The following is a 27,588-nucleotide window of genomic DNA, read 5'->3' on the forward strand; positions in this document are numbered from 1 at the left end:
TAGTGATGCCATGTTGCCAATACCGTGTCCAATATTATGGCACCGTTGAAATGCCTTGTCGTTTTGCTTTTCAGTTTCCCAAGAAAATGTCAAAGTTCACTGACATTAACTCTATCAAAGACAAAATACCCCTTTGTGACACTACAGTAAACTACGGTTATAACGAACACGCCTATAACGAACTGACGGATATAAGAAACTTACTTTTTTGTCCCTAAAAATTGCTGTAGTTATGCTGTATATATGCTTATAACGAACTACGGTTATAACGAACTAAAATAAGTGGTCCCTTTGGGTTCGTTATAACCGTAGTTTACTGTATATCAGTCAAAATGAACATATAGTGCCGTGCAACATGAAATACTTCAATGCACGAAATTTACATTTGAAAATAGTGATCAGATCTAAGCGTATCTCGTAGCGTTACGACCTATCGCCACTCTAGTTTTTCAAAGGCCTACGAATGTCGTAGCGCTACGAACGCTTTGTTGATCGGGACCCTGGAGTGGAAATGTCATATTCATGATAACGGCAGAAATATCCAGGAGAGATATTCACAAGTTCTTCACAACAGAACTTGCTGAGAGTTTCGACCGATTTATTGCTGAATATGTGACCCAACAGGACGACGTCTTTGCTTATAGCGCCACCTACTGGGTAGCTATCGCCTGCCTCTACCTCGGTACCGGTAGTTAGGCCTGTTGCCATGGCGACGTTTGTAACCATAGTTAGGGTATCTTGAGTTTATCCTGCCAAGGTTAATCCTGCCAAGGTTAATCCTGCTGGGGTACCTTGAGTGGGTCCGGAAGCGGTATCTACTCCCGATGTACCTCCCATTAACATCCCAATCCTCCTCCTCCTCCTCCTCCTCCTCCTCCTCCTCGTCATCGTCAAACTCCCAGCCTCGCTTTTTCTGGTCCCCCGCAATGGCGTCAGTTGACTTCCGCTTCCGGAGAAACGCCTTTGCAGCTTCAACAGAGCGAACTAGGTGATCTGAAACAGGGGAGAAAGCATTTGTGTGACTGGTCTAAAGGCATAAACCCTTTAATATTATGTTTGTTTGTTTGTTTGCCTACCAAGATATCAAATGATATGTTGCAATGGCAAGTGTGATTTGACGCCAGTGGACTTCACCCATTGTGCCAATGTAGGGAATCCCCGGTTGCTAGGCTGTGACGAAAATATGTTCCAACCACAAAGCTATCCTGCTGACCAGGCTGTTCCAAGACAAGAGTATTGAATGGCTGAGCGTTCCACTGGTGATACGGACTGTACAGATGGCGCTGAAGACATACATATTTGGAGATAGCCTACGACTGTATTATAGATCGCGTTAGTGAAATCTACGTGTGTTCGATCATAAAAATTTGACTGAACTGAGTCAAAAGACGTTACCACATTTCTGGCAACAGGGGTTGACCAGATTCATCTTGTGTTATTCAAGCATAACTTAGGCCTGTACCCGATATACAACGCACACACGGTGTTCCTCAGATATAAAATATCCGGGGTAGAATAGGTCTTCAGCAACCCATGCTTGCCGTAAAAAGCGACTATGCTTGTCGTAAGAGGCGACTAACGGGATCAGGTGGTCAGGCTCGCTGACTTGGTTGATGCATGTCATCGTATCCCAGTTGTGTAGATCGATGCTCATGATGTCAATCACTGGATCGTCGGGTTCAGACTCGATTATTTACAGACCGCCGTCATATAGCAGGAACAGCAACAACAAACAAAGTATAATGTAGTAAACTACGGTTATAACGAACACGCTTATAACGAACTGACTGATAGAACGAACTTACTTCTTTGGTCCCGACTATTTGCTGTAGTTATGCTGTATATATGCTTATAACGAACTACGGTTATAACGAACTAAAATTAGTAGTCCCTTTGAGTTCGTTATAACCGTACTTTACTGTAATGTGAAATAGTAATCTGTTCCTGAAACTGACTTTTTCTTTTCGAAAAATACTGAGAAAAATATTGTATGGTTGAAACACCTAATAAAAACCTATTCTGTCTCAAACAAATACCGTGTGATAATGTGTGATCATGTGATAACTTGTGACCATATGTAATAGTGTGGAATACCGTGTGATAATGTGTGATCGTGTGTGATAATGTGTGATTACTTACCAGGAAGGGAACCATCAGCGACCTCTGACGTCTTCACCTTTGTGACGTCACACAACACTACTGTTGCTGCAACGCAATTCAAAGAAAAGTTAAGAAAAGATTTCTGCATGACTTGTTTCATGTACATCAGAACATTGAAGTGCGCGAGGGACATACTGTGTTTACAAGCTAGAGTAAGGTTACTTAGATCTAACATAGAACTGAATTGGAACCGAACACAAATGCTAAATCTACATGTAACCCAGCTCCATATTAAAACACAGTATGTTTAGCACCATTATGCCGGGACAAAATGTAACGCAAACTTTAGTGAAGATGTTCAGTGAAGCGCAACTCTTCATACAATGTTTGGAGTGGTTTGTTGATCTGAATTAGGAAGCCGTAATTGCCGTTGAACAAAGCATGACGCTGTATATGATCAAACTTTGTATTTCATTGTACCTTACCTTATATATGCATGCAATGAAATTGTGACGCCCTAAGAATGAAGCACGCCTTGCACGGTTTAGTTCTTCACCGCACGTCATAATTGCAAGGTTCTTTGTTGTTCCCGAACCGCCTCCGTGGTCTAGTGGTAGAGCGTCCGCCCGGAGAGCGGAAGGTCCGGGGTTCGGTCACCGGCCGCGTCATACCAAAAGACGTTAAAAGATGGTACTTGTTGTAACCATGTCTGGCATTAAGGGGCTAAAACAAGGGCTGGTCGTCTCGGAGTCAGTATACTGTGTCTGAGTGGGGTATTCATGTTAAACTGCGGCATGATATTTTAGTGTGCTAGCACTATAAATCGGCATCAGTCCGAACTAGTACAAGCAGCCACACACATACGTGCATGCACGTCGCTATATAAGTGCAATAATCTTGGACGCGACGTTAAACCCCATTTCACCTCACCTCTTTGTTGTTCCTAAACTTTAAATACACTCTCTTATTCGATTTCTGCAGTGTTTTCTGTCAACATCTGATGCCACACATACTTGGAATACTGTAGTAGCCGCAACTCTGAGGTTGCTGTCTACATTTGTACACATTATTATTTCAAAATGCCTATCGAAAATGACTAAGAAAAATATATAGATATTATCTTCCGCGGTAATGCGGTCGTCAAAGCAGTTGTTTTATTTAGAGGTGGTTATTGTGATTTGTAACCTCTGACTGACCAATCAGAATGGATTGTTTTCCAAACTGAAGGTAGAAAAGAAATCCGTTAAGTGTGCTCTACTATGATAGAGAAGGGATGTGCCATCTTCGCCATGGCTGCAAGTGCAGTTATTGAACGTGGACACGACAAAATAGAGGTGAATAGTGTGACCACGCCATCCGGGCACGGCGGCAGCCAGAGAGGTCGCATAATACATACCACACCATAATAACGTTAGTCCGCTCTTACGATAGGCACATTGTAATGTCCTATTGTCCCAACGAGGAGACGACGACGAGGCGCGGGGGGTAATTCCGACATTATTTATGTACAGTGTAAATGTGTCTGTTGCTTAACGCCGCACTCAGCAATATTCCATCAAAAAGACGGTGACATGTAAATAATCACCAGACAATCCAGTGATCGATATTGTGAGCAATGATCCACGCCGTCCGGGTACGATTGCACGCAAAGCCTGACCAGCGATCCATTCGGTTGCTTCTTGCTAGGGGCCTCTTATCTTCCCGAGGCAAGAGAGTTTACTGACTTTAAAAGTCTAGTTTCCACCCTTGCCGAACTAGGCTGGAATTCTTGGGCTCGATCGTAGCACCACCAGTGGCTATTACGAGTTATGTCCCTTCTATGCCTCTCCAATGTACCAATCAAATTCCACCTCTCGTATCACTTGCATTTGCTTCAAACTAAATGGCGGCGCCCAGTTAAGACGATCTGATTGATAATCAAGATTTATATTGTGATAAAACGGGTCCAGCCAAAACGTAACTCCATAATACCAGCCTTGTTCGGCAAGGGTGGAAACTGGACTTTTATAGTCAGTTAACTCACTCGCCTCGGGAAGATGGTTATCCGGTATCCCGGGCCTTATTGCGGTTATATGTGAGGTGTAAAGGTTTAGCTAAATCTTCTTTAACCTATATAACTGCAGAGGAAGTCAGATGCTGGTGTGAAACAACTTTGATCAACGCCGCTTTGAACAATATTCCAGTTATATCCCGGCGTGTCAGCTGTAATGTGGGCGGAAAGCCCAAAGTGGTACAGGTCTTTGAGGTTTACCAATTTGGTGAAACCCACGAGCAGGGGTATGGTGCTGACAAACCTAGATACATAATCAGGACAAATTGTGGCATACCCAAGGGACGCAACTCTGCACTGCAAACTACAGCGCCTTGGTGCTCCTCTGCATGAACAACATGACCATCGATATAACATGTTTATATACATACCAGTATATAAACGATATGCATATACGTTATTTCCCTACCATTGTATACACTGTATAAATTATCCTTTTATCAATACTGTAGAACTGTATATTACATGATTTCACACATATCAATTAACCAACAGTGTATTACCTTATTCTCTATTCCATTGTTGTTTACCTACCTAGTATCAAGGCCGTCCCCGCGACGATACACGCCCTCATGATGAAGACAAGCTACGTCCACAAAGCAGGCAGCCAAAATGACCTAAAATTACCCTCCGTTCGCTGAAGGTCGCTGCCGCCATTACTGGCAGGAAGTCGCTCATTTCTGATAATCGAATCAATTAACATTGTTAGGTCATGCCCCCCCCCCCCCCCCCCGGGCAACCGAGAGAAGATTGAGGATGATCGCACCACCTGACCTTTAGGTTTAGGAAGCACACAACATGGGTGAATGAGTATATGTTTTATTCAACGCGTAAGCTGGCCAGCATGTGACGTTATTGAACAACGTCATCTGTATGTGACGTGATTAGACGCCCCACCACTCTTCATTGACGCTGCCTTCATCGCCCAACTGGCTAATTTCAATGCTATCACCGTTGCCAAGAGACCATGTTTCAGACTTTTCGCCATGTGCTTTGTCAGGGACGTCTGGGTTGACATCTCGACTGACGTCACCGTTCCCCCAGCCTCCGTTGTCCCAGTCATCACCGGGGACGTCCTCACTCTCAAAATCCGGGTCCCTCGACATGTCCCAATGGGGGGCGCGTTTCAAGACATCTGCAGAGCTAATGGAAGCGGCGACAGAATGTAGTGCATCTCTCACTCTACCTGAAACATTTGGATGGTTGGTTGGTTGGTTTGTTTGTTGTTTAACGCCGCACTCAGCAATATTCCAGCTATATGACGGCGGTCTGTAAATAATCGAGTCTGGACCAGACAATCCAGTGATTAATATCATGAGCATCGATCCACACAATTGGGATCGATGACATGCATCAACCAAGTCAGCGAGCCTGACCACCCGATCCCGTTAGTCACCTTTTACGGCAAGCATGGGTTGCTGAAGACCTATTCTTCCCCGGAATCTTCACGGGTCGAAACATGTGGAAAGATTCTCATTAACTTTCTACGAGTGTTTGTTGTTTTTCGACCCAATGACTAGTTTTCCAGCTACGTTACGGGGGCCTGCATATAATTGTGTCTGGGCCAGACAAAAGAGTGGTTGATATTATGAGCATCTATAAAATTGTGACGACTTTAAGCGCACAGTCTGACAGAATATCAACTCCCGCGTGAGATGAATTACATTGGCTATTTTACCATTTTGTGTTACAGAACACCCAATTTACAACTGAGGCCCGTTTCACAAAGCGATCTTAGTTTATCGAGTATCGTAAGTGTATGTTAAATCATGGCAAATACGTATAGCTAAGATCGCTTTGTGAAACGGGCCCGTGCTTTACAACTATGTGCCGGCTTGTTCAGATTCAGAAGTGCTAACTAGTATAATTAACGACCATTAGCCAGAGCGTTCCTGGTTATTTCTAACGCTGCAATCACACCTTGACCTTCACAGTGTTGACTTAAACCCACCATTGAGCTATTAGATATATTAACTACCACCCCATGGGTCATTGTTCAGCATTTCTAAAAAGCAACCATGAAACCCGAACCAAATACATCGCCATTGAATGAACATTTTTTTGTTTGTTTAATTTTTAGCCACCAACGATGTATACTATCTTTTGCCTGGAAAAGTATTAAGTGTGAGTGAGTTGAGTTTAACGCAGCTTTGAACATTATTCCAGTTACATTACGTCGTGTGAGCTTGTTGAGGGAGGAACACCCGAAGTGATGCAAGTATTAAAAGTTTACCACTTAAGTGAAATCCACGAGCACGGGGATGGTGCTGACAAACAGAACCACAATCGGGGCAAACCGGCATTCGTGGCGTGTCCAAGGGATGCAACTCTGTACATCGAATTGCAGTGCCCCAGAAGACTTGGCCACCCGTGTCTCCTAATACCAAGAAAAACGTACATATACGGCTTTGTGTCTGATTGACCTCAGGTCAAGAGATCCAGCGCCTGACGGACCGTGTTTCAGTTAACTGTGCCGAGGGGCGTTTTCAAAGGATGAGGCTCCGTACCTGGTGCCGCGTGCCCTTTAGCAGCTGGTGTGTACGGTAAAATACCGTTATTCCGGACAGAAATATTTCGGATTAACAAATGTCCGTATTAACGAGTTATGGAATTCTAAACGTACCCAAGAGCAGACATCTGGAAGGCGGGATGTCCTCGCTGAAGGGGTCCACATTAAAGAGGTTTCATTGTACAGTAGATATACTCACCAGCGACCGACTCTGCCTCTTGGTCCGAGCCTGCCCCCAGTACGAGACCCAGCAGCACTGAAATCACCAGTGATAACGTAGAGTGGAAGCAGATAGAACACAAACAGGATGTATAACTACTATCATGAAAGAGAGAGAGAGAGAGGTGAGGTGAAATGGGGTTTAACGTCGCGTCCAAGATTATTGCACTTATATAGCGACGTGCATGCACGTGTATGTATGTGTGTGGCTGCTTGCACTAGTACTTGTACTTGAATACCCCACTCAGACACAGTGTACTGACTCCGAGCCGACCAGTCCTTGTTTTAGCCCCTTAATGACGAGCGTCAGACAGGGTAACAACAAGTACCATCTTTTAACGTCTTTTGGTATGACGCGGCCGGGGATCGAACCCCGGACCTTCCGCTCTCCGGGCGGACGCCCTACCATTAGATCACGGAGGCGGTCGAGAGAGAGAGATCGAGAGATCGAAGAAGAGAGAGCGAGAGAGAGAGAGGGAGATAGATAGATAGAGAGAGAGAGAGAGAGAGAGAGAGAGAGAGAGAGAGAGAGAGAGAGAGAGAGAGAGAGAGAGAGAGAGATTTCCCCCCTGCAGTTCCAGATGGACAAAAGGTCACTGACCTGTGAATGCAACGAAAGCCAACATCATGTTCTAGGTTAATCCTGGCCAGGGTGTCTGTGACTGTGTCTCGTCCGGCGGGAGGCGAGTAGATATATCTAGTACTGCATCTCGCCCCCTCGCATCTCACAGTGCTCCACGGTCACACGATGGAGAGGTGTCATTACTTCACATTAACTGTCATAATCAGGGCGCAATTAAGTGGGGGACCTGTTTCGACCTGCAAGATGTGAAGCTACTGAGGCCACCGCTGTAGCTAATGCTGGGAGTGGTACACAAGGACTAAGTGATGGCAGTATTACGACGGGTTGGGACGGGGTGGGTTGGTTCGGGTGGGTGGTAATATGTCTGTGTTGGGACTCGGATCCTGAACTACCCGTGACGAGCCACTGGGCTAACTCGTGTGCCCGTCCCAATGTTAATAATAATTCTATTTTTGCGCCAAATATGCACTCCCCATGTTATTGCTCAATTACAATCACTAACGCACACACACACCAGAAACACACACGCACGCACACTTTGTCTCTTTTGTCTTCATTTGAGACAGTCAAGGTGAGTCAGTTATTAACACAATGAGAACTTATCAAAGGACCCTGTCCTCATTACTAGTTGAAAAGGGGCGGTCGGGTAGCCTAGTTGTTAAAGCGTTCGCTCGTCACGCCGAAGACCCGGGTTCGATTCCCGACATGGGTACAATGTGTGAAGCCCATTTCTGGTGTTCCCCGCCGTGATATTGCTGGAATATTGCTAAAAGCGGCGTAAAACCATACTCACTCACTCACTAGTTGAAAATGAGAAATGTGAAATCCATTTCTGGTGTCCGTCGCGTGGTTTTGCTAAAAGCGGAGTAAAGCGATACTCACTCACTCACCCTAAAGAAGTAAATCTTCCCTGACACTGGCGAATAGGAAACATGATGGGCAACTTGGAAGAAGTCATCACTTGAAGGGGGAGCTCGTACCAGACGTAGGGTCCTGCCCTTTCAAAGAAGCGATCAGGAAACTATATATATTTGTGCTTCCCAGGGCACCTTTACTTGACACTGATCACCTGATCTGATCGATCGAGATTGTTGGGGACGTTACAGGAGAGAGTCTTGATACACAGGAGCTTGTCCATAGACATTTGAAGACAAGGACGATAGTCTTGTAAGTAGTCAGGTGTTGCACAGACCGTCACTGCAGGTGTTGTGGAAGATCTATTTTGCTATGGATAAGTTTGAGCAGTTACTCGTAATCCATTTCTGTATATGATCGGTTTTCATATAGATGAATTTTGGCGATCCCCTCTCTCTCATCCTCCACTCCCCCCCCCCCCCCCCTTACAATAAATGACCAGTCCCCAACAGGAGACGTATGGATGCTCCATCAGTGTCTTCTGTTTGATAAGAACACGCTCTCTCAGGACAGTTTCTGCAGCATTTCTTGCTTCCATGGTCTGTCCTATGAACTTTCAAACGGGAGGCAGCAATGCGTTCAGTGAGTTCAGGTAACATTTACGTCTTTTCTCAACATACCGACCCATTTAGATAGTATCGCAGTATGTATTGTTGGAAAATTGTATCAGGGTATACCAGTGTACGGGGAATACCGAAGTCCTTCGCAGAATATCATCATGAGCTTTTTTAGCAGCCATCATTGAATCCAATGTGCAGGACTTGTCAGGACCGTTTGCAATCAGTCTCTGAGCTTCAGATTCCGCGGTTGGTTGGATGTGTGCCATCTTCCCGAGGCAAGGGCGTCAACTAGCTTTTATCAAAGTCTTCTTTCCACCCTTTCCATATCAAGCCCACTTTCCTGTGCTAAATTTAATTGGACTATCGCACACATCGATAGTCCCAATCTCATTAAAATCAGATCTTAGTTCCCGCTACCGCTACAAAGATCTGAGGACATCCCATTACGGGTCACGGCAGAACGACCTCTCGCGAACTTTGACCGACCACTGAAACAACTAACAAGAAGTCGACATCAGCCAATTAGAAAGCAGCTTCCCCGAGCTTTACGGCACTCGTTTCAACCTGGCGACTTCCATTTCAAACTACGCTTGAAAAAAAATGTTGACACAGTTCTCGATTAAATATCTGGAAACTAAGCCAACGAACATTCCGGAATGTCCAATATATGGTCGCGATTGTATGGCAGTGCTTCCAACGTAGTTTGCAACGCCTCCTCCGTTCAAATGTTTATCCCACGGAAGCGAGAGACAGACGATAATTTTGACAGAATCAGTCGTACGGGCCGTAACTGACGTTCGAAATACCCCGTGTAAACGTTTTCGAGGTTGCATGATTAGAAAACACATTCCGACTGTCACTTTCATGATCTGGTAAGCTACGCTCTGATTGGTCGGATGAAAGGTCGTTCTGACAAAACCCGTAATGGGATGTCCTCAGATCTTTGTTCAGCGATAGCGAGAACTAAGATCTGGTTTTAATGAGATTACGATCGTCCAGTAAGAGAACGTTTCACAAAATCAACATCCACGACTGTACACCTTTGTATGAAAGTGATTGCCTGTCTTTGTTGACACGAATATGTCTTTTTCTTTTAAACCCTCCAACGATTGCCTATGTGTGAAATCGCGAATGTTTTCGTTATCTGATCGACAAGGTTGTCGTCTATGGTAGTCGCCATCTTTGTGAAGCAACATGAGATAAGAACAGCGATCTGATTGGAGAACGCGTTTTCATTACAAGGGGCACAACTCGTGATCTACGCGAGTGTCCTTGATGTGACAAGGGTAGAAACTAGGATTTGATATAGGCTAGTGGACACGCTTGCCTCGGGAAGATGTAGAAACTAGGCTTTGTATATAGGCTAGTGGACACGCTTGCCTCGGGAAGATGTAGAAACTAGGCTTTGATATAGGCTAGTGGACACGCTTGCCTCGGGAAGATGTAGAAACTAGGCTTTGTATATAGGCTAGTGGACACGCTTGCCTCGGGAAGATGTAGAAACTAGGCTTTGATATAGGCTAGTGGACACGCTTGCCTCGGGAAGATGAGGAACTAGGCTTTGATATAGGCTAGTGGACAAGCTTGCCTCGGGAAGATGAGGAAACTAGGCTTTGATATAGGCTAGTGGACACGCTTGCCTCGGGAAGATGAGGAAACTAGGCTTTGATATAGGCTAGTGGACACGCTTGCCTCGGGAAGATGTAGAAACTTGGCTTTGATATAGGCTAGTGGACACGCTTGCCTCGGGAAGATGTAGAAACTAGGCTTTGATATAGGCTAGTGGACACGCTTGCCTCGGGAAGATGTAGAAACGAGGTTTGATAAAGGCTAGTGGACACACTTGCCTCAGGAAGGTGTAGAAACGAGGCTTTGATATAGGCTAGTGGACACGCTTGCCTCGGGAAGATGTAGAAACTAGGCTTGATATAGGCTCGTGGACACGCTTGCCTCGGGAAGATGAGGAAACTAGGCTTTGATAAAGGCTAGTGGACACGCTTGCCTCGGGAAGATGTAGAAACGAGGCTTTGATATAGGCTAGTGGACACGCTTGCCTCGGGAAGATGTAGAAACGAGGCTTTGATAAAGGTTAGGAGACACGTTTGCCTCGGGAAGATGTAGAAACTAGGCTTTGATATAGGCTAGTGGACACGCTTGCCTCGGGAAGATGTAGAAACGAGGCTTTGATATAGGCTAGTGGATACGCTTGCCTCGGGAAGATGTAGAAACTAGGATTTGATATAGGCTAGTGGACACTCTTGCCTCGGGAAGATGTAGAAACGAGGCTTTGATATAGGCTAGTGGACACGCTTGCCTCGGGAAGATGTAGAAACTAGGCTTTGATAAAGGCTTGTGGACACGCTTGCCTCGGGAAGATGTAGAAACGAGGCTTTGATATTGGCTTGTGGACACGATTGCCTCGGGAAGATGTAGAAACTTGGCTTTGATATAGGCTAGTGGACACGCTTGCCTCGGGAAGATGTAGAAACGAGGCTTTGATATAGGCTAGTGGATACGTTTGCCTTCGGGAAGATGTAGAAACGAGGCTTTGATATAGGCTAGTGGACACGATTGCCTCGGGAAGTTGTAGAAACTAGGCTTGATATAGACAATACGACAGGCTTGGCCCCGGGAAGATGTAGAAACTAGGCTTGATATAGGCAATTCGACACGCTTGGTTCGGGAAGATGTAGAAACGAGGCTTTGATATTGGCTTGTGGACACGCTTGCCTCGGGAAGATGTAGAAACGAGGCTTTGATATGGGCAATTCGACACGCTTGCCTCGGGAAGATGTAGAAACTTGGCTTTGATATAGGCTAGTGGACACGCTTGCCTCGGGAAGATGTAGAAACTAGGCTTTGATATAGGCTTGTGGACACGCTTGCCTCGGGAAGATGTAGAAACTAGGCTTTGATATAGGCTTGTGGACACGCTTGCCTCGGGAAGATGTAGAAACTAGGCTTGATATAGGCAATTCGACACGCTTGGTTCGGGAAGATGTAGAAACGAGGCTTTGATATAGGCTAGTGGACACGCTTGCCTCGGGAAGATGAGGAAACTAGGCTTTGATATAGGCTAGTGGACACGCTTGCCTCGGGAAGATGAGGAAACTAGGATTTGATATAGGCTAGTGGACACTCTTGCCTCGGGAAGATGTAGAAACGAGGCTTTGATATAGGCTAGTGGACACGCTTGCCTCGGGAAGATGTAGAAACTAGGCTTTGATAAAGGCTTGTGGACACGCTTGCCTCGGGAAGATGTAGAAACGAGGCTTTGATATTGGCTTGTGGACACGATTGCCTCGGGAAGATGTAGAAACTTGGCTTTGATATAGGCTAGTGGACACGCTTGCCTCGGGAAGATGTAGAAACGAGGCTTTGATATAGGCTAGTGGATACGTTTGCCTTCGGGAAGATGTAGAAACGAGGCTTTGATATAGGCTAGTGGACACGATTGCCTCGGGAAGTTGTAGAAACTAGGCTTGATATAGACAATACGACAGGCTTGGCCCCGGGAAGATGTAGAAACTAGGCTTGATATAGGCAATTCGACACGCTTGGTTCGGGAAGATGTAGAAACGAGGCTTTGATATTGGCTTGTGGACACGCTTGCCTCGGGAAGATGTAGAAACGAGGCTTTGATATGGGCAATTCGACACGCTTGCCTCGGGAAGATGTAGAAACTTGGCTTTGATATAGGCTAGTGGACACGCTTGCCTCGGGAAGATGTAGAAACTAGGCTTTGATATAGGCTTGTGGACACGCTTGCCTCGGGAAGATGTAGAAACTAGGCTTTGATATAGGCTTGTGGACACGCTTGCCTCGGGAAGATGTAGAAACTAGGCTTGATATAGGCAATTCGACACGCTTGGTTCGGGAAGATGTAGAAACGAGGCTTTGATATAGGCTAGTGGACACGCTTGCCTCGGGAAGATGAGGAAACTAGGCTTTGATATAGGCTAGTGGACACGCTTGCCTCGGGAAGATGAGGAAACTAGGCTTTGATATAGGCTAGTGGACACGCTTGCCTCGGGAAGATGTAGAAACTTGGCTTTGATATAGGCTAGTGGACACGCTTGCCTCGGGAAGATGTAGAAACTAGGCTTTGATATAGGCTAGTGGACACGCTTGCCTCGGGAAGATGTAGAAACGAGGCTTTGATAAAGGCTAGTGGACACACTTGCCTCAGGAAGGTGTAGAAACGAGGCTTTGATATAGGCTAGTGGACACGCTTGCCTCGGGAAGATGTAGAAACTAGGCTTGATATAGGCTCGTGGACACGCTTGCCTCGGGAAGATGAGGAAACTAGGCTTTGATAAAGGCTAGTGGACACGCTTGCCTCGGGAAGATGTAGAAACGAGGCTTTGATATAGGCTAGTGGACACGCTTGCCTCGGGAAGATGTAGAAACGAGGCTTTGATAAAGGCTAGGAGACACGTTTGCCTCGGGAAGATGTAGAAACTAGGCTTTGATATAGGCTAGTGGACACGCTTGCCTCGGGAAGATGTAGAAACGAGGCTTTGATATAGGCTAGTGGACACGCTTGCCTCGGGAAGATGTAGAAACTAGGATTTGATATAGGCTAGTGGACACTCTTGCCTCGGGAAGATGTAGAAACGAGGCTTTGATATAGGCTAGTGGACACGCTTGCCTCGGGAAGATGTAGAAACTAGGCTTTGATAAAGGCTTGTGGACACGCTTGCCTCGGGAAGATGTAGAAACGAGGCTTTGATATTGGCTTGTGGACACGATTGCCTCGGGAAGATGTAGAAACTTGGCTTTGATATAGGCTAGTGGACACGCTTGCCTCGGGAAGATGTAGAAACGAGGCTTTGATATAGGCTAGTGGATACGTTTGCCTTCGGGAAGATGTAGAAACGAGGCTTTGATATAGGCTAGTGGACACGATTGCCTCGGGAAGTTGTAGAAACTAGGCTTGATATAGACAATACGACAGGCTTGGCCCCGGGAAGATGTAGAAACTAGGCTTGATATAGGCAATTCGACACGCTTGGTTCGGGAAGATGTAGAAACGAGGCTTTGATATTGGCTTGTGGACACGCTTGCCTCGGGAAGATGTAGAAACGAGGCTTTGATATGGGCAATTCGACACGCTTGCCTCGGGAAGATGTAGAAACTTGGCTTTGATATAGGCTAGTGGACACGCTTGCCTCGGGAAGATGTAGAAACTAGGCTTTGATATAGGCTTGTGGACACGCTTGCCTCGGGAAGATGTAGAAACTAGGCTTTGATATAGGCTTGTGGACACGCTTGCCTCGGGAAGATGTAGAAACTAGGCTTGATATAGGCAATTCGACACGCTTGGCTCGGGAAGATGTAGAAACTTGGCTTTGATATAGGCTAGTGGACACGCTTGCCTCGGGAAGATGTAGAAACGAGGCTTTGATATAGGCTAGTGGATACGCTTGCCTCGGGAAGATGTAGAAACTAGGCTTTGATAAAGGCTAGTGGACACGCTTGCCTCGGGAAGATGTAGAAACGAGGCTTTGATATAGGCTAGTGGACACGCTTGCCTCGGGAAGATTAGAAACTAGGCTTGATATAGGCAATTCGACAGGCTTGGCCCCGGGAAGATGTAGAAACGAGGCTTGATATAGGCAATTCGACACGCTTGGTTCGGGAAGATGTAGAAACGAGGCTTTGATATAGGCTTGTGGACACGCTTGCCTCGGGAAGATGTAGAAACGAGGCTTTGATATAGGCTTGTGGACACGTTTGCCTCGGGAAGATGTAGAAACGAGGCTTTGATATAGGCTAGTGGACACGCTTGCCTCGGGAAGATGGATGCGGGCATGATGAGTGGTTTCAGTAAGCTGTTCTGATCACAGCAGCCTTATGCATTTCCTTGACCAATTATCAGACATACAGTCTCGTGACATTTAGGCATGGGCTTCTGATATTCATAATGTTTATCAGAATACTTGCAAGGTACAGCCACGTGGCGCTTCATACAGCATGAGTGAGTGGGGTTTAACGCCGCTTTAAACAGTATTCCAGTTATATCACCGCGTGCCGGCTTGATGTGGGACGAGATCCCGAAGTGATGCAGGTCTCAGACGTTTATCACTTTGGTAAAACCCACGAGCACTGATATGGTGCTGACAAACCTAGAAACATAATCGGCGCGCACCGGGATTCGAACCCAGGAACACAAGTTTCTGGCGTGTCCAAAGGATGCAACCATGTACAGTGAATTGTGGCGCCTTAGACGACTGGGCTACCTGTGCCCAAATATCCAACCCCAACCCCCCCATCCCTCGTTAAAACCACATTTCAAGAGAACGGGTAGGCAATATTTGTGGGGTGACGACAAACATATCGGCTTGTCAGGCTTGGTCATGGGCTGATAGGTTTGTCTGGTCCAGACTCCATTTACAACCCGCATGATATTGCTGGAATCTTAATGACTGCGGCGTAGAACACCATTCACTCGCGCACTTATAGACTATGAAAAGCAAAGGCAAACTGTCCGTACGCGTATAAAACACAAATATCAAGGACAAATACCTGTGCCCATATTTGGATATACGAGGTCACGTGAGCATGTCACGTGATGTGATCACGCGATGCTCATTTTGGCTCTTACGATAAGCTTTCGGGTCTACTCGTCTTATTCCGTCACCTACATGAAACTTGACTGAGACGAGGCGAGTTGATTTATGTACTGGGGACCTGGGGCACCACGGGGCACCACGGGGTACCACGGGGCACCACGGGGCACCACGGGGCACCATGGGTATGATGGCACAACAATGGTGACAACTGTCACCGTATAGCCACCACTCATTCTTAGCAGCCATTATGACCCACCAATACTCTTTTTCTCCCAACCCAATCCCCCCATCCACTCACTCACCCAACCAACCGCTCGCCCAACAAAATCACTCACTAAACAATGAATATAAACTTATTTCACTAACCCACCAAAACCCACACACTCACCAAAACTCACTCACTCACTCACCAAAACTCACTCACTCACTCACCAAAACTCACTCACTCACTCACCAAAACTCACTCACTCACTCACCAAAACTCACTCACTCACTCACCAAAACTCACTCACTCACTCACCAAAACTCACTCACTCACTCACCAAAACTCACTCACTCACTTACTTATTGAACAATAAATATACACAAATTTATCAGGTGAGCTTTTATTGATAACTCCAATCATTGTTGGTAATGTCAGTGCTCTGTAAGGAGTTACCGCGGAACCTGGCGGTTTCCCTGCATTCTCTGGAGATAGGTGATGGTGCCCTGCCTACCCGCGCAGCAGGGGTGGGTGGAGAACGCCCGATACCACTGGCGGTAGTACCCTGTAACACAAACAACAGTCACGTGATGTATTCATACACCCTATGTCTAGGAAAATACTGTGATGATGATACTTGGACTGCATCCCCGATTAACCCGTGTATTGTATCTCCATGTTGTTGTGAGAGAACCCTGGACCCATGCGTCACAGCCCAGAATGTCTGCCTCGTAAGGCATTCGTCACCACTCGCCCCTTTCCGTAACCTGCAAGAAGACTCGTCCCCCTATCGATGAATGCTATGTGCGAAAATACGACAAACCAATCAGAATGCGCGTATGATTTCAAGTTCTTCGTCAAAGAATCCCTCAGAAACAATTTTTGATTTTACATATGTCGTGCATCTAAAAATATACCCAAGACACAGTTAAATGTGTTCAATCATACTGTATAAATCCGCATGTCCCGATGTGATTTAAATTGCATCTGAAATATATATAATATATGGGGAATTATTTGTGAACCATTACGCAACGAGTTGACAATTGTTTTAGGTATGCCCGTTTGCGCTAAGACGGAACCCGGTCGCAAAAATGGCCACGAGAGGGGCACGAGTCGCTATTCGGCTTGTCCCGGAATAACACGAGTTGGTCACGAATGCCTCGTGAGGGTGAAATCAACAACCAATCAAGCTGAGGCTTCTGAATGTGTGAATCTATATAAATATATATTCAAAATATCAGTCCGCCGAGTCTCATTTACTACCACTACTACTACTACTGCCACTACTACTACTACTACTTCTACTACTACTACTGCTGCTACTACTACTACTTCTACTACTACTACTGCGGCTACTACTTCAGTGGTTCATTCATGTAACTTTCACAGCTATTTTGACCATCACGCCAAATTAATCTGTTTTGGCTGATAATGAAGACTGGTTAAAATGTATTGAAAATATATATTTAGCCATCTAAGAAACCACTGGCCGCAGGTTCAGATCCTAGACTGGTTTGTGTTCACCATGATGTGTTGGTGTGTATCCCAGTAATGTAACCATCTTCGACCTAGTTCATGGGAATGAGTGAGTGAGTGTGAGTGAGTTTGGTTTTACGCCGCTTTTAGCAATATTCCAGCAATATCACGGCGGGGGACACCAGAAATGGGCTTCACACAATGTACCCATGTCGGGATTCGAACCCGGGTCTTCGGCGTGACGGGCGAACGCTTTAACCACTAGGCTACCCGACCGCCCCTCATAGGAATGACAGGAGGAAATATTACTGAAATACTGTTCAAACGCCTGCTTCGTAATTTGAATGTCAAATAGTACAATACTAACGTCGTTATTCCTTGATTTTTTATGGAACTTACCACAAAACAATGCCACTTTTGTATCACATTCAAGAAAATAGATATATCTGTACGCAGCGTTGTCGGGTGGTCAGGCTCGCTGACTTGGTTGATGCATGTCATCGTATCCCAATTGCGTAGATCGATGCTCGTGATGTCAATCACTGGATTGTCTGGTCCAGACTCGATTATTAACAGGCCGCTGGAATATTGCTGAGTGCGGCGTTAAACAACAAACAAACAAACCAACGAACAAACAAATACAACGCATGCTGCTTTCAGGAGGCGGTAGAAAGTTTGCATATACATTACCATCACACTGAACGAAGCTTTTTTTCGCGATTGAGGTACGGATATTTAAAACAATAGGATGGATATGACGAGGAGGAAAAAGTGATATTCTTCTCAGGTGCCCATCAACTCACCATCATTTTGGCTGGTTTGACGTCCGTAGGCTACGGAACCAAATTGTGGTCCATTGCCCCATGTCTGCCGACCTTGAGACAGGAAGGGGCACCTGCAAGATGGCTGCCTGCTGCCATACCCGTACTCGTCGGATTCCGAGGAAGAGCCGCCCCGGCTCCTCCCCCCACTACGACGTCGACTGTGTCGACCCCTGCTGCGACCTCCGCTGTGACGTCCTCTCCCACGACTCCGCCCTCCACCGCGGCGGCTGTGACCTCCGTGACTGTGACCACCGTGACTGTGACCACCGTGACTGTGACCACCGTGACTTCGACCTCCGTGACTTCGACCACCGTAATTATAGCCGTGGCCAAAGCAGGTTGTGCAGCCGTAACCACGGCGTTCGCGTGATCGACTTCGCTTTGTTAGATGGTGATCCTTAACATCCTCCTCGGCGAACACGACCACCACTAAAATAGCAGGAAAAACAATACGTATCAGGTGAAAATTTCTAAACGATTGTATTATTTTCGCGCGAGATCACGTACACCTTCTTCCTTGTGAACGCAGTCAAAAAGGACTGGACGAGTGGCACCCCAGTTTGATGTGCAGAGTTACGTCCCTTACCTGTGGGCTACAGTCCCCGATTACATTGTTTTTTATGTTGACACCACGCCCCTGGCCAAGGGTTCCAAAAAATAGATAAAGGTCTAAACTTGTCACTTCGGGCTTTCCTCCCACAATAACCACACACACCGTGACATTACTGGAATACTGTTACGGCGGTAGCCCGACCCACTGTTTCATTCGTGTCTACCCGTGAAGATCCGGGGTAGAATAGGTCTTCAGCAACCCATGCTTGCCGTAAAAGGCGACGATGCTTGTCGTAAAAGGCGACTAACGGGATCGGGTGGTCAGGCTCGCTGACTTGGCTGATGCATGTCATAGATCCCAAATTACGTGGATCGATGCTCATTATATTAATCACTGGATTGTCTGATCCAGACTCGAGTATTTACAAACCGCCGTCATATAGCTGGACTATTGCTAACAAACAAACAAACATTCCGGGACGAACCGAATCTTATTTGCAGTTTATGGCAAGGAGCGAGTAGTGGTGAATGCTCACAGATCGCTGTCTTGAATGTCTTAAAGCCGTAAATACCGATAAAGGTGTTAACGTCTTAAACTAGCACACCAAGAGACGCTGGACCTGGATTATGTCCGACGTACGTTATCAATATGAGTGAGTGAGTGAGTTTGGTTTAACGCCGCTTTTAACATTATTCCAGTAATATCGTGGCGTGTCAGCTTAATGTCGGAGGAAAGCCCGAAGTGAAGCAGGTCTCAGACGTTTACCACTTCGGTGAAACCCACGAGCCAGGGTATGGTGCTGACAAACCTAGAAAGATAATCGGGGCGAACCGGGATTCTAACCCTCTATCATAGGTTTCTGGCGTGCCCAAGGGACGCAACTCTGCACAGCGAATCGCGGCGCCTTAGACGACTGGGCCACCCGTGCCCCCCGTTATCAATATGACCCATAGCAGGTTTAAGATATTTGAACGTGGCCCGTTAATTTGTAATATTCCCTTATTTCTCACTGTTTCTTAATATATCGTAATAAAATAGTTGTATCACTCACGCACGCACACACGCACGCACACACACACACACGCGCAAGCAAGAACGCACGCACGCATTCCCTTGAACACCGGACAACTTGATATGTTTCTTCGAGTAAACGAGATTTCACTTACACAATGTGATTAAGGCGAATAAGATATCTTGCGGTAACCAATTTCAATTGACCATTCGAACATTAAATGTACAAGAACCGACATGGCTTCAATGAAGATCAATTAATGACTTATATACTAAATCAAAGAGAAGGTGTGTGATTGCCCAAATGCGAAAAGTTCTTCGCTTAGTGACAACGCGACAATGATACAACCTGTAACACCGATGCGTTGTCGCATTGTCGATCTTATATTTCTTACATTTCTTATATTTCTTAGTTATAGATGAATACGCCCAGGGCTAGAACCGCGTTACTACTTCGGTGAAACCACGAGCACTGACATGGTGCTGGTTAACATAGAAACTTAATCTTGGTCAACCAGAGTTCGAACCAGCCCTTACTGGTTTCTGGCGCCCATTCTATTTTTATGACAGCGGGCACAGATGGCTTTTCCAAGACGATTGAGTGAGTGAGTTGTGTTTAACGCCGCTTTTTACAGTATTCCAGTTATATCACGACGTGTCAGCTTAATGTGGGAGGAAAGTCCGAAGTGATGCAGGTCTCAGACGTTTAGCACTTCGGTGAAATCCACTAGCAAAAAATTGGGGCGAACCGGGATTGGAACCCACAATCATAGGTTTCTGCCGTACCCAAGGGACGCAACTCTGCACAGCGACGCGGCGCTTTAGACAACTGGGCCACCCGTGCCCCCCTTTTCGAAGACGAATAATGCATTTGCTTAAAGGAAGTATTCTGGATTGAATCAATAGCGTATTTGAAAAGCATACATGGGTTCACAAAGTCACAGATATATGTTTATATGCACTGTTTAAACAAACATTTTGGCATGGAACTCGGAATTTCACAATGGCACATCAATTACAGTTCAACCATGCATACTAACATCATTTTCTCGATCGGTATTAAAATATATTTGTTCACGCTCACCAACGGCAGCCGTGACGACCAGCAACAACGGCCAAGTCCTCATTCTACGTTGCTCAAGATTCTCCCCGTCGATGATGTTGCTATGACCCTCTGACCACGTCCACCTAGTTGTCACCTCCTCAGTCGGCGTCTATATAACGATACTGTAGGGGGAAGGGCAAGGAGGGTGACATGGGATATGGTGCTGGGTTATCAGCCCGTATCTTGTGTCACCTCAGTCCAGTTTCTAAGACACTCGATATAGCCTGCTTGCTTGCATGATAAGTAAACTGGTTCAAGTCAAGGAGTCATATGCCATTGTCTAGAATGTGAGGTGAGGTGAAATGGGGTTTAACGTCGCGTCCAAGATTATTGCACGTATATAGCGACGTGCATGTACGTGTGTGTTTGTGTGTTTGTGTTGCTGCATGCTTGTACTAGTCCGGACTGATGCCGATTTATAGTGCTAGCTCACTGAGATGCCATGCTGCAGTTTAACATGAATACCCCACTCAGACACAGTATACTGACTCCGAGCCGACCAGTCCTTGTTTTAGCCCCTTAATGCCGAGCGCCAGACAGGGTAACAACAAGTACCATTTTTTAGCGTCCGCGAAGATCCCGGGTTGAATAGGTCTTCAGCAACCCATGCTTGCCGTAAAAGGTGACTATGCTTGTCGTAAAAGGCGACTACGGGATCGGGTGGTCAGGCTCGCTGACTTGGTTGATTATGTCATCGATTCCAATTGCGTGGATCGTTGCTCATGATATTAATCACTGGATTGTCTGATCCAGACTCGATTATTTACAGTGCGGCGTTAAACAACAAACCAAACCAAACCAAAACCAGGTGGTGTTGCCTGGTGGGTCGTCACGGCTGTGTGTGCGTTTGCTCGTCACGACGTGTGTGTGTGCGTTTGCTCGTCACGGTGTGTGTGTGTGTGTGTGTGTGTGTGTGTGTGTGTGTGTGCGTGTGCGTGCGTGTGCGTGCGTGTGTGCGTGCATGCGTGTTTGTGTGTGTGTGTGTGCGTTTGCTCGTCACGGTGTGTGTGTGTGTGTGTGTGTGTGCGTGCCCGCGCGCACACTGCACCCAAATCACGAAGTGAACAAAGTCACATGACACGCTGACATGATCTGCGGATAAACGCCCTTACATTTCCCCACCAGATCATGCCAGACAAAAAAATAGAGGTTATCACGCGAGTGTGTTTGGGGGTGGTAAATATCCTGTTTTAGGAATAAACATTGTAAACATTGAGCCTTGGCGAACTAAATACATGGTGTTTATTCCTAATACAGTATATTTACCATCCCCAAACACACAAGCGTGGTAACCTCTTTATCATATACATGTAATGTCATTCTTCAATTCTGTGCTCGAAAATCTCTTTCCACCTCTCACAAACATTACCTAAACATTGCAAGTTTTCCTGGAATGTGCGCATTTATATATATAAGGTCAGAGGGTAAGTGATGTGTCAGTCGGACAGCGACAGTAGCCAATATACATGTAGTTCCAACTGAACATGTTTCTTACACAGTGGCGTAACAACAATTGCCTATACAAATTGGTTTTACTTGCCTTTCGTGGCAATACATCGGTCTGTCCGATGTGGAACTGTTCTTCATCAAAGGGAAGCTACTCTAACCATAGTTTGTGAAACGTCGCGGCCACCGTCTGATGTTGTTGACAGTCGGCCAGTCCTGTCCCAACGTTACGAAGTGAAATTAAGACAGTACACACAGCGACAAAACGAACATATTTCGGCCAAATCCAACCGAAGTCACAGTTAGACACTGATTTTCAGTATATTAGACTATTCTTTTGATAATGATAGCAATTAGTTTCTCCAGATTCCCGATGGTTAATTCTGACTCGATCGTCGAATGACAAGGGCGACGCCATACAAACAGTGAAAGTAGTCCCTACTTGACCTTTGATATATGCATCACTGTCCGAATATGACCCCAACGGATATCGTTTTTATTCGTTGGCTTTATTCTGCCGAGAAACTCACTCATTATATGAAAACGGATTTTTTTCATCCTTGGAGATATCACTGCAATATAATTGCATCACAATGCTTTGCAAACCATTGTGATATCATCGGTTACAATGAAGTCACAATCAAATGACATCACTAATCCCTGCTACTGAAGCTGATTGGCTGTACTTTTTACACGCAAGACGCTGCTTATGATTGTTTACAAATTGAAGGGGGCACGGGTCGACCAGCAGTCTAAGGCGCCGCGATTCGCTGTGCAGAGTTGCGTCCCTTGGGCACGCCAGAAACCTATGATTGTGGGTTCGAATCCCGTGTCGCGCCAATTATGTTTCTATAGGTTTGTCAGCACCATACTGGTGCTCGTGGGTTTCACTGAAGTGGTAAACTTCGGGCTTTCCTCCCACATTAAGCTGACACGCCGCGATATAACTGGAATACTGTTAAAAGCGGCGTTAAACCCAAATCAATTACTCACTACAAATTGAAATAGTCGGAAGAATGATTTTGGACGTTAAACAGAATCTCTCCCGCATTAATATCATTGGAAAGTGCATATGGTTCTAAAATCACAATAAAAAAATCCCTAGTGGTCATTTTTCAATAATAGTTGTGAATGTTTATCACTGTTTAATCTTACAACGAGCAAAACCAAAACATATTTCTTGAGATAATGTTAATCACGTGCCGACTGTCACACACAAATAAGGGGGCACGGGTGGCCTAGTCGTCTAAGGCGCCGCGATTCGCTGTGCAGAGTTGCGTCCCTTGGGCGCGCCAGAAACCTATGATTGTGGGTTCGAATCCAGGTTCGCCCCGTTTATGTTTCTAGGTTTGTCAGCACCATACCCGTGCAACGCTTTTAGCAATATTCTAGCAATATCACGGTGGGGGACACCAGAAATGGGCTTCACACATTGTACCCATGTCGGGAATCGAACTCGGGTCTTCGGCGTGACGAGCGAACGCTTTAACCACTCGACCGCCCCTGCTTCACCAGAGGAGCATCCGATAGATTATTGACTTTATTATGATTGATTATTATTGCAACTTTAAATGGTATGTCAGGACCCAACATTTGGTTTTTATTACAATTCCCAGACCCCCCGACACCCATCCACCCCACCCCGCATCAAATGGTTGACCCAGATACTCAGTGAAGACAGGATTGAGCTATGGATGTCAGCTTGCTTTATTTCATTAGTCGGACGTTTTGGTACCTGCGCCCTTCGTCAAGTACAGAAGCTGCACATAGGTAGGCAGCGGGTATTTAGATCAAGTCACTCGGGTATTGACAACAACAACAAATAGGATAACAATAATAGGATAATATGTGACAAGCATATCCAATCATGAGTGTGATATAATAGTAGGTGTGTAGTGGAAGGATAGTGTGTGATTGATGAAGAAACTTTGACATGACAAGTACATTTTGACACGAGTAAACACTGGCATGACAAGTAAGTATCGACATGACAAGTAAACATTGACATGACAAAAAAAGCGATATGACAAGTAACACTGACATGACAAAAACATCGATATGACAAGTAAACATTGACATGACAGTAACATTGGCTTGACAAAAACATCGCTATGACAAGTAAACATTGACATGAAAAGTAACATTTACATGACAAGTAAACATTGACATGAAAAGTAACATTTACATGACAAGTAAACATCGATATGACAAGTAACATCGACATGACAAGTAAACATCGATATGACAAGTAACATCGACATGACAAGTAAACATCGATATGACAAGTAACATCGACATGACAAGTAAACATCGATATGACAAGTAACATCGACATGACAAGTAAACATCGATATGACAAGTAACATCGACATGACAAGTAAACATCGATATGACAAGTAACATCGACATGACAAGTAAGTATCAACATGACAAGTAAACATCGATATGACAAGTAAGTATCGACATGACAAGTAAACATCGATATGGCAAGTAACATCAACATGACAAGTAAACATCGCCATGACAAAAACATCGCCATGACAAGTAAGTATCGACATGACAAGTAACATTGACATGACAAAAACATCGATATGACATTTAAACATTGACATGACAAGTATCATTGACATGACAAGTAACATTGACATGATAAGTAACATTGTCATGACGAAAACATCAATATTACAAGTAAAAATCGACATGACAAGTACACACCAATGTTTCAAACAGACATCGACATAAGTAAACAACAATATTACAAGTAAACATTGACATGATAAAAACATTGACATGACAAGTAAACATTGACATGATAAAAACATTGACATGACAAGTAAACATTGACATGATAGTATACATTGACACGAGTACACATTGACATGCCATCACGAGCACATATATATGAGAAGGAATAGACAATACCAAATAGGACATGCAATCAACGATAGCTTGTATTTAGAAATTAGCTAAAAAGTTAAAAGCTTATGGACAAAGGTCACGTCAGCGTATTGTGACAGATATGGATCTTCCTAAATAACGATTATCTCCCTTGACCTTATAACTGATGACCTTCGACCTTTTGCAATGTGACCTAGTTGTTTTGTAGAATAAACGACTGTTTCCTAAACACAACAAACACCTACGTGTAAGAATGACTCAAAGCATACATCAATGTTCAATATATAATTCAAATTATTTTATGAGAATCTAGAAATAATCGCTTATTGTCGAAATATTTTTGTGTGTCAGCTTCACGCCTGTTTCAGATCGTCCATTATTGCATCCCGATGACCAGGCAGAACACCAGGACAGCCAGTGAGATGATCGTTTCGCTGCAGCCTGAAACATAATTACCAGTTATATGTGTGATATGTGGGTAGACAAGTGGGGAAAGTGTTAGCCCGCCACAACGAAGGCCGGAGTTCAATTCTTGCTGTCCCTCGCGATATGTCTAGAATAAAACGACCTACACTCACACCATCAGAGGTGACAACAGTTTGTTTGTTTAACGCCACACTCAACAATATTCCAGCATATGACGGCGGTCTGTAAATAAAAGTGTAAATACATAATAACTTTCGTTCGTTGACAGACCAAACTGAAACCGGTTGCAAAATCTGGTTGCGCATGAATATTGATATATGCCCAAATATGGGCATTGTTGACATTTCTGTGCATACACATTAACAACATGTTCTTGCTGTTGTGTTTGCAAACATAACAGCACCGACGCTCAAGATCCTTTTGGAAGAATTTCTTTAACTTATGGCAATTTAAGCGTATTGTTGTTAGTACGCAGGACACCTTTAAGAAAATTAAAAGTCACATTAGCGCTGAGCTTTGAATATCGGACCAACTGTGGGTCGTTCGCACTGCCTGGGTCTCGTCTGTGCACTCAAAATGGTTCGGTTTTCTTGATCTATCAGCTGAATTTATATCCTGTCTGTACCATTTTGGAAGAGGGAAATCAGAATGTTCGACAAAGACATTCATGTTTACTGTACCACCCTATACAGGAGACGTGAAAATCAACAAACTCAAGTCTGTTTGCATGTCAGTGACAGCTTCGAACGAAGGGCAACGTCACCACCGGAATAAGAAAAGACAACCGTGATCTATTTCAGAGGGTGGTACAATTAACATGAATGTCTTTGTCGAACACTCTGATTTCCCTCTTCCAAAATGGTAGAACATGATATAAATTCAGCTGATAGATCAAGGAAACCGAACAATTTTGATTGCACAGACGTGACCCCGGCAGTGCGAGTGACCGACTGTTAGTCCGATATTCAAAGTGCGGCGCTTATGTGACTTTTCAAATTTTCTTATAGGTGTCCTTCGTACTAATAACATGGCGTTTGAATTACCATAAGTTGAAGAATCTCTATCAAAAGGATCTTGAGCGTCGGTGCTGTTTTGTTTGCAAACACAACTGCAGGCGCGTGTTGTTAATGCGTATGCATAGAAATGTCAACAATGCCCATATTTGGGCATATATCAATATTCATGCGCAACCAGATTTTGCAACCGGTTTCAGTTTGGTCTGTCAACGAACGAAAGTTGTTATGTATTTACACTTAAATATATATTTAACGTGGGTAATAAATAAAATACCACACTCATTCCACTTTCTATGGTATCTAACGAAAATGAGTGTAGTATTCTCTATGTATCTTACCACCTGTATCTTCACCACGTGGGTAATAAACGATAATATGCACCAACCAAGTCAGCGAGCCTGACCATCCGATCCCGTTAGTCGGTTCTTACGACAAGCAATATAATTGTGTTCTTGTATCAATTATAATAAAGTGCCATTAATGAGGGTGCCAACCCCCTCCTCCCTCGAATCACGAATACTATCTAATTACTCACTCTGAGTCTCATGGCTCACCTCTTAATTCAGATTACTGTAATGAATCCTTTTGGACAAATAAAATAAAATACACACGTTTACTCAATTTGTGTATTCGATGGTACCTGAAGTGTTTGTCCACTCCCGTTTGTTGTCGGACACCTGGCACACCTTGCGGGGGTTCCCCGGCTGTCCAGCTCCGTGCGGTATGCACGTGCCTCTGAAGACGCAGTACGAGCCCTGTAGGTCAATGTATATTTTCAGTTTTCTATAGATTTATCCCCCGACAGAAGGCGGATTCATTGTTCAATTTAACGATTAAGAAAACGAACCAGATTGAGAGTCCGCAGCTTTAATGTTCATGGGAAGGCGGGGATGGGAATATTGTGAATAAATACATATTTGTTACTACAGTAAAGTATAGGATATAACGAACTCAAAGGGACTACTAATTTTAGTTCGTTATAACCGTAGTTCGTTATAAGCATATATACAGCATAACTACAGCAAATAGTCGGGACCAAAAAAAGTAAGTTCGTTATATCCGTAAGTTACTGTATGTGTTATTGTCAGACTCACGGGTGAGTATGGGTTAACACCGC

The 27,588-nt window shown here is 44.9% G+C and overlaps 4 protein-coding genes across 4 annotated transcripts in view; all 4 read right to left on the minus strand.

The window, feature by feature from the left end:
* Nucleotides 1-584: 584 nt before the first annotated feature.
* LOC124140280 lies at nt 585-4,804 on the minus strand. Its single transcript, XM_046507786.1, has 3 exons — nt 4,685-4,804; nt 2,140-2,205; nt 585-993 (listed from the first exon to the last, which is right to left on the minus strand). The coding sequence occupies exons 1-3, from the start codon at nt 4,722-4,724 to the stop codon at nt 662-664; spliced, it is 438 nt and encodes a 145-aa protein (XP_046363742.1). The 5' UTR covers nt 4,725-4,804; the 3' UTR covers nt 585-661.
* Nucleotides 4,805-4,953: 149 nt separating this feature from the next.
* LOC124140282 lies at nt 4,954-7,636 on the minus strand. The gene is made up of 3 exons (XM_046507787.2): nt 7,480-7,636; nt 6,859-6,915; nt 4,954-5,336 (listed from the first exon to the last, which is right to left on the minus strand). Exons 1-3 carry the CDS (start codon nt 7,505-7,507, stop codon nt 5,035-5,037), a joined length of 387 nt encoding a protein of 128 aa, XP_046363743.1. The 5' UTR covers nt 7,508-7,636; the 3' UTR covers nt 4,954-5,034.
* An 8,464-nt stretch (nt 7,637-16,100) lies between these two features.
* LOC124140283 (cold and drought-regulated protein CORA-like) lies at nt 16,101-20,822 on the minus strand. The gene is made up of 3 exons (XM_046507788.2): nt 20,665-20,822; nt 17,996-18,445; nt 16,101-16,278 (listed from the first exon to the last, which is right to left on the minus strand). Exons 1-3 carry the CDS (start codon nt 20,705-20,707, stop codon nt 16,166-16,168), a joined length of 606 nt encoding a protein of 201 aa, XP_046363744.2. The 5' UTR covers nt 20,708-20,822; the 3' UTR covers nt 16,101-16,165.
* A 2,998-nt stretch (nt 20,823-23,820) lies between these two features.
* The window catches only part of LOC124140220 (von Willebrand factor D and EGF domain-containing protein-like), a 78,067-nt gene continuing 74,299 nt past the window's right edge, over nt 23,821-27,588 (minus strand). Inside the window, exons 19-20 of the mRNA XM_046507663.2 lie at nt 27,112-27,226; nt 23,821-25,470 (exon numbers count right to left, since the gene is read on the minus strand). Coding sequence (XP_046363619.2) covers nt 25,406-25,470; nt 27,112-27,226 — 180 coding nt within the window. The 3' untranslated portion in view covers nt 23,821-25,405. The remainder of the gene's footprint in view (nt 25,471-27,111; nt 27,227-27,588) is intronic.

The sequence above is a fragment of the Haliotis rufescens genome, unplaced genomic scaffold (assembly GCF_023055435.1).
Source record: "Haliotis rufescens isolate VD_foot unplaced genomic scaffold, xgHalRufe1.0.p SCAF_15, whole genome shotgun sequence".
Taxonomy (NCBI): domain Eukaryota; kingdom Metazoa; phylum Mollusca; class Gastropoda; order Lepetellida; family Haliotidae; genus Haliotis; species Haliotis rufescens.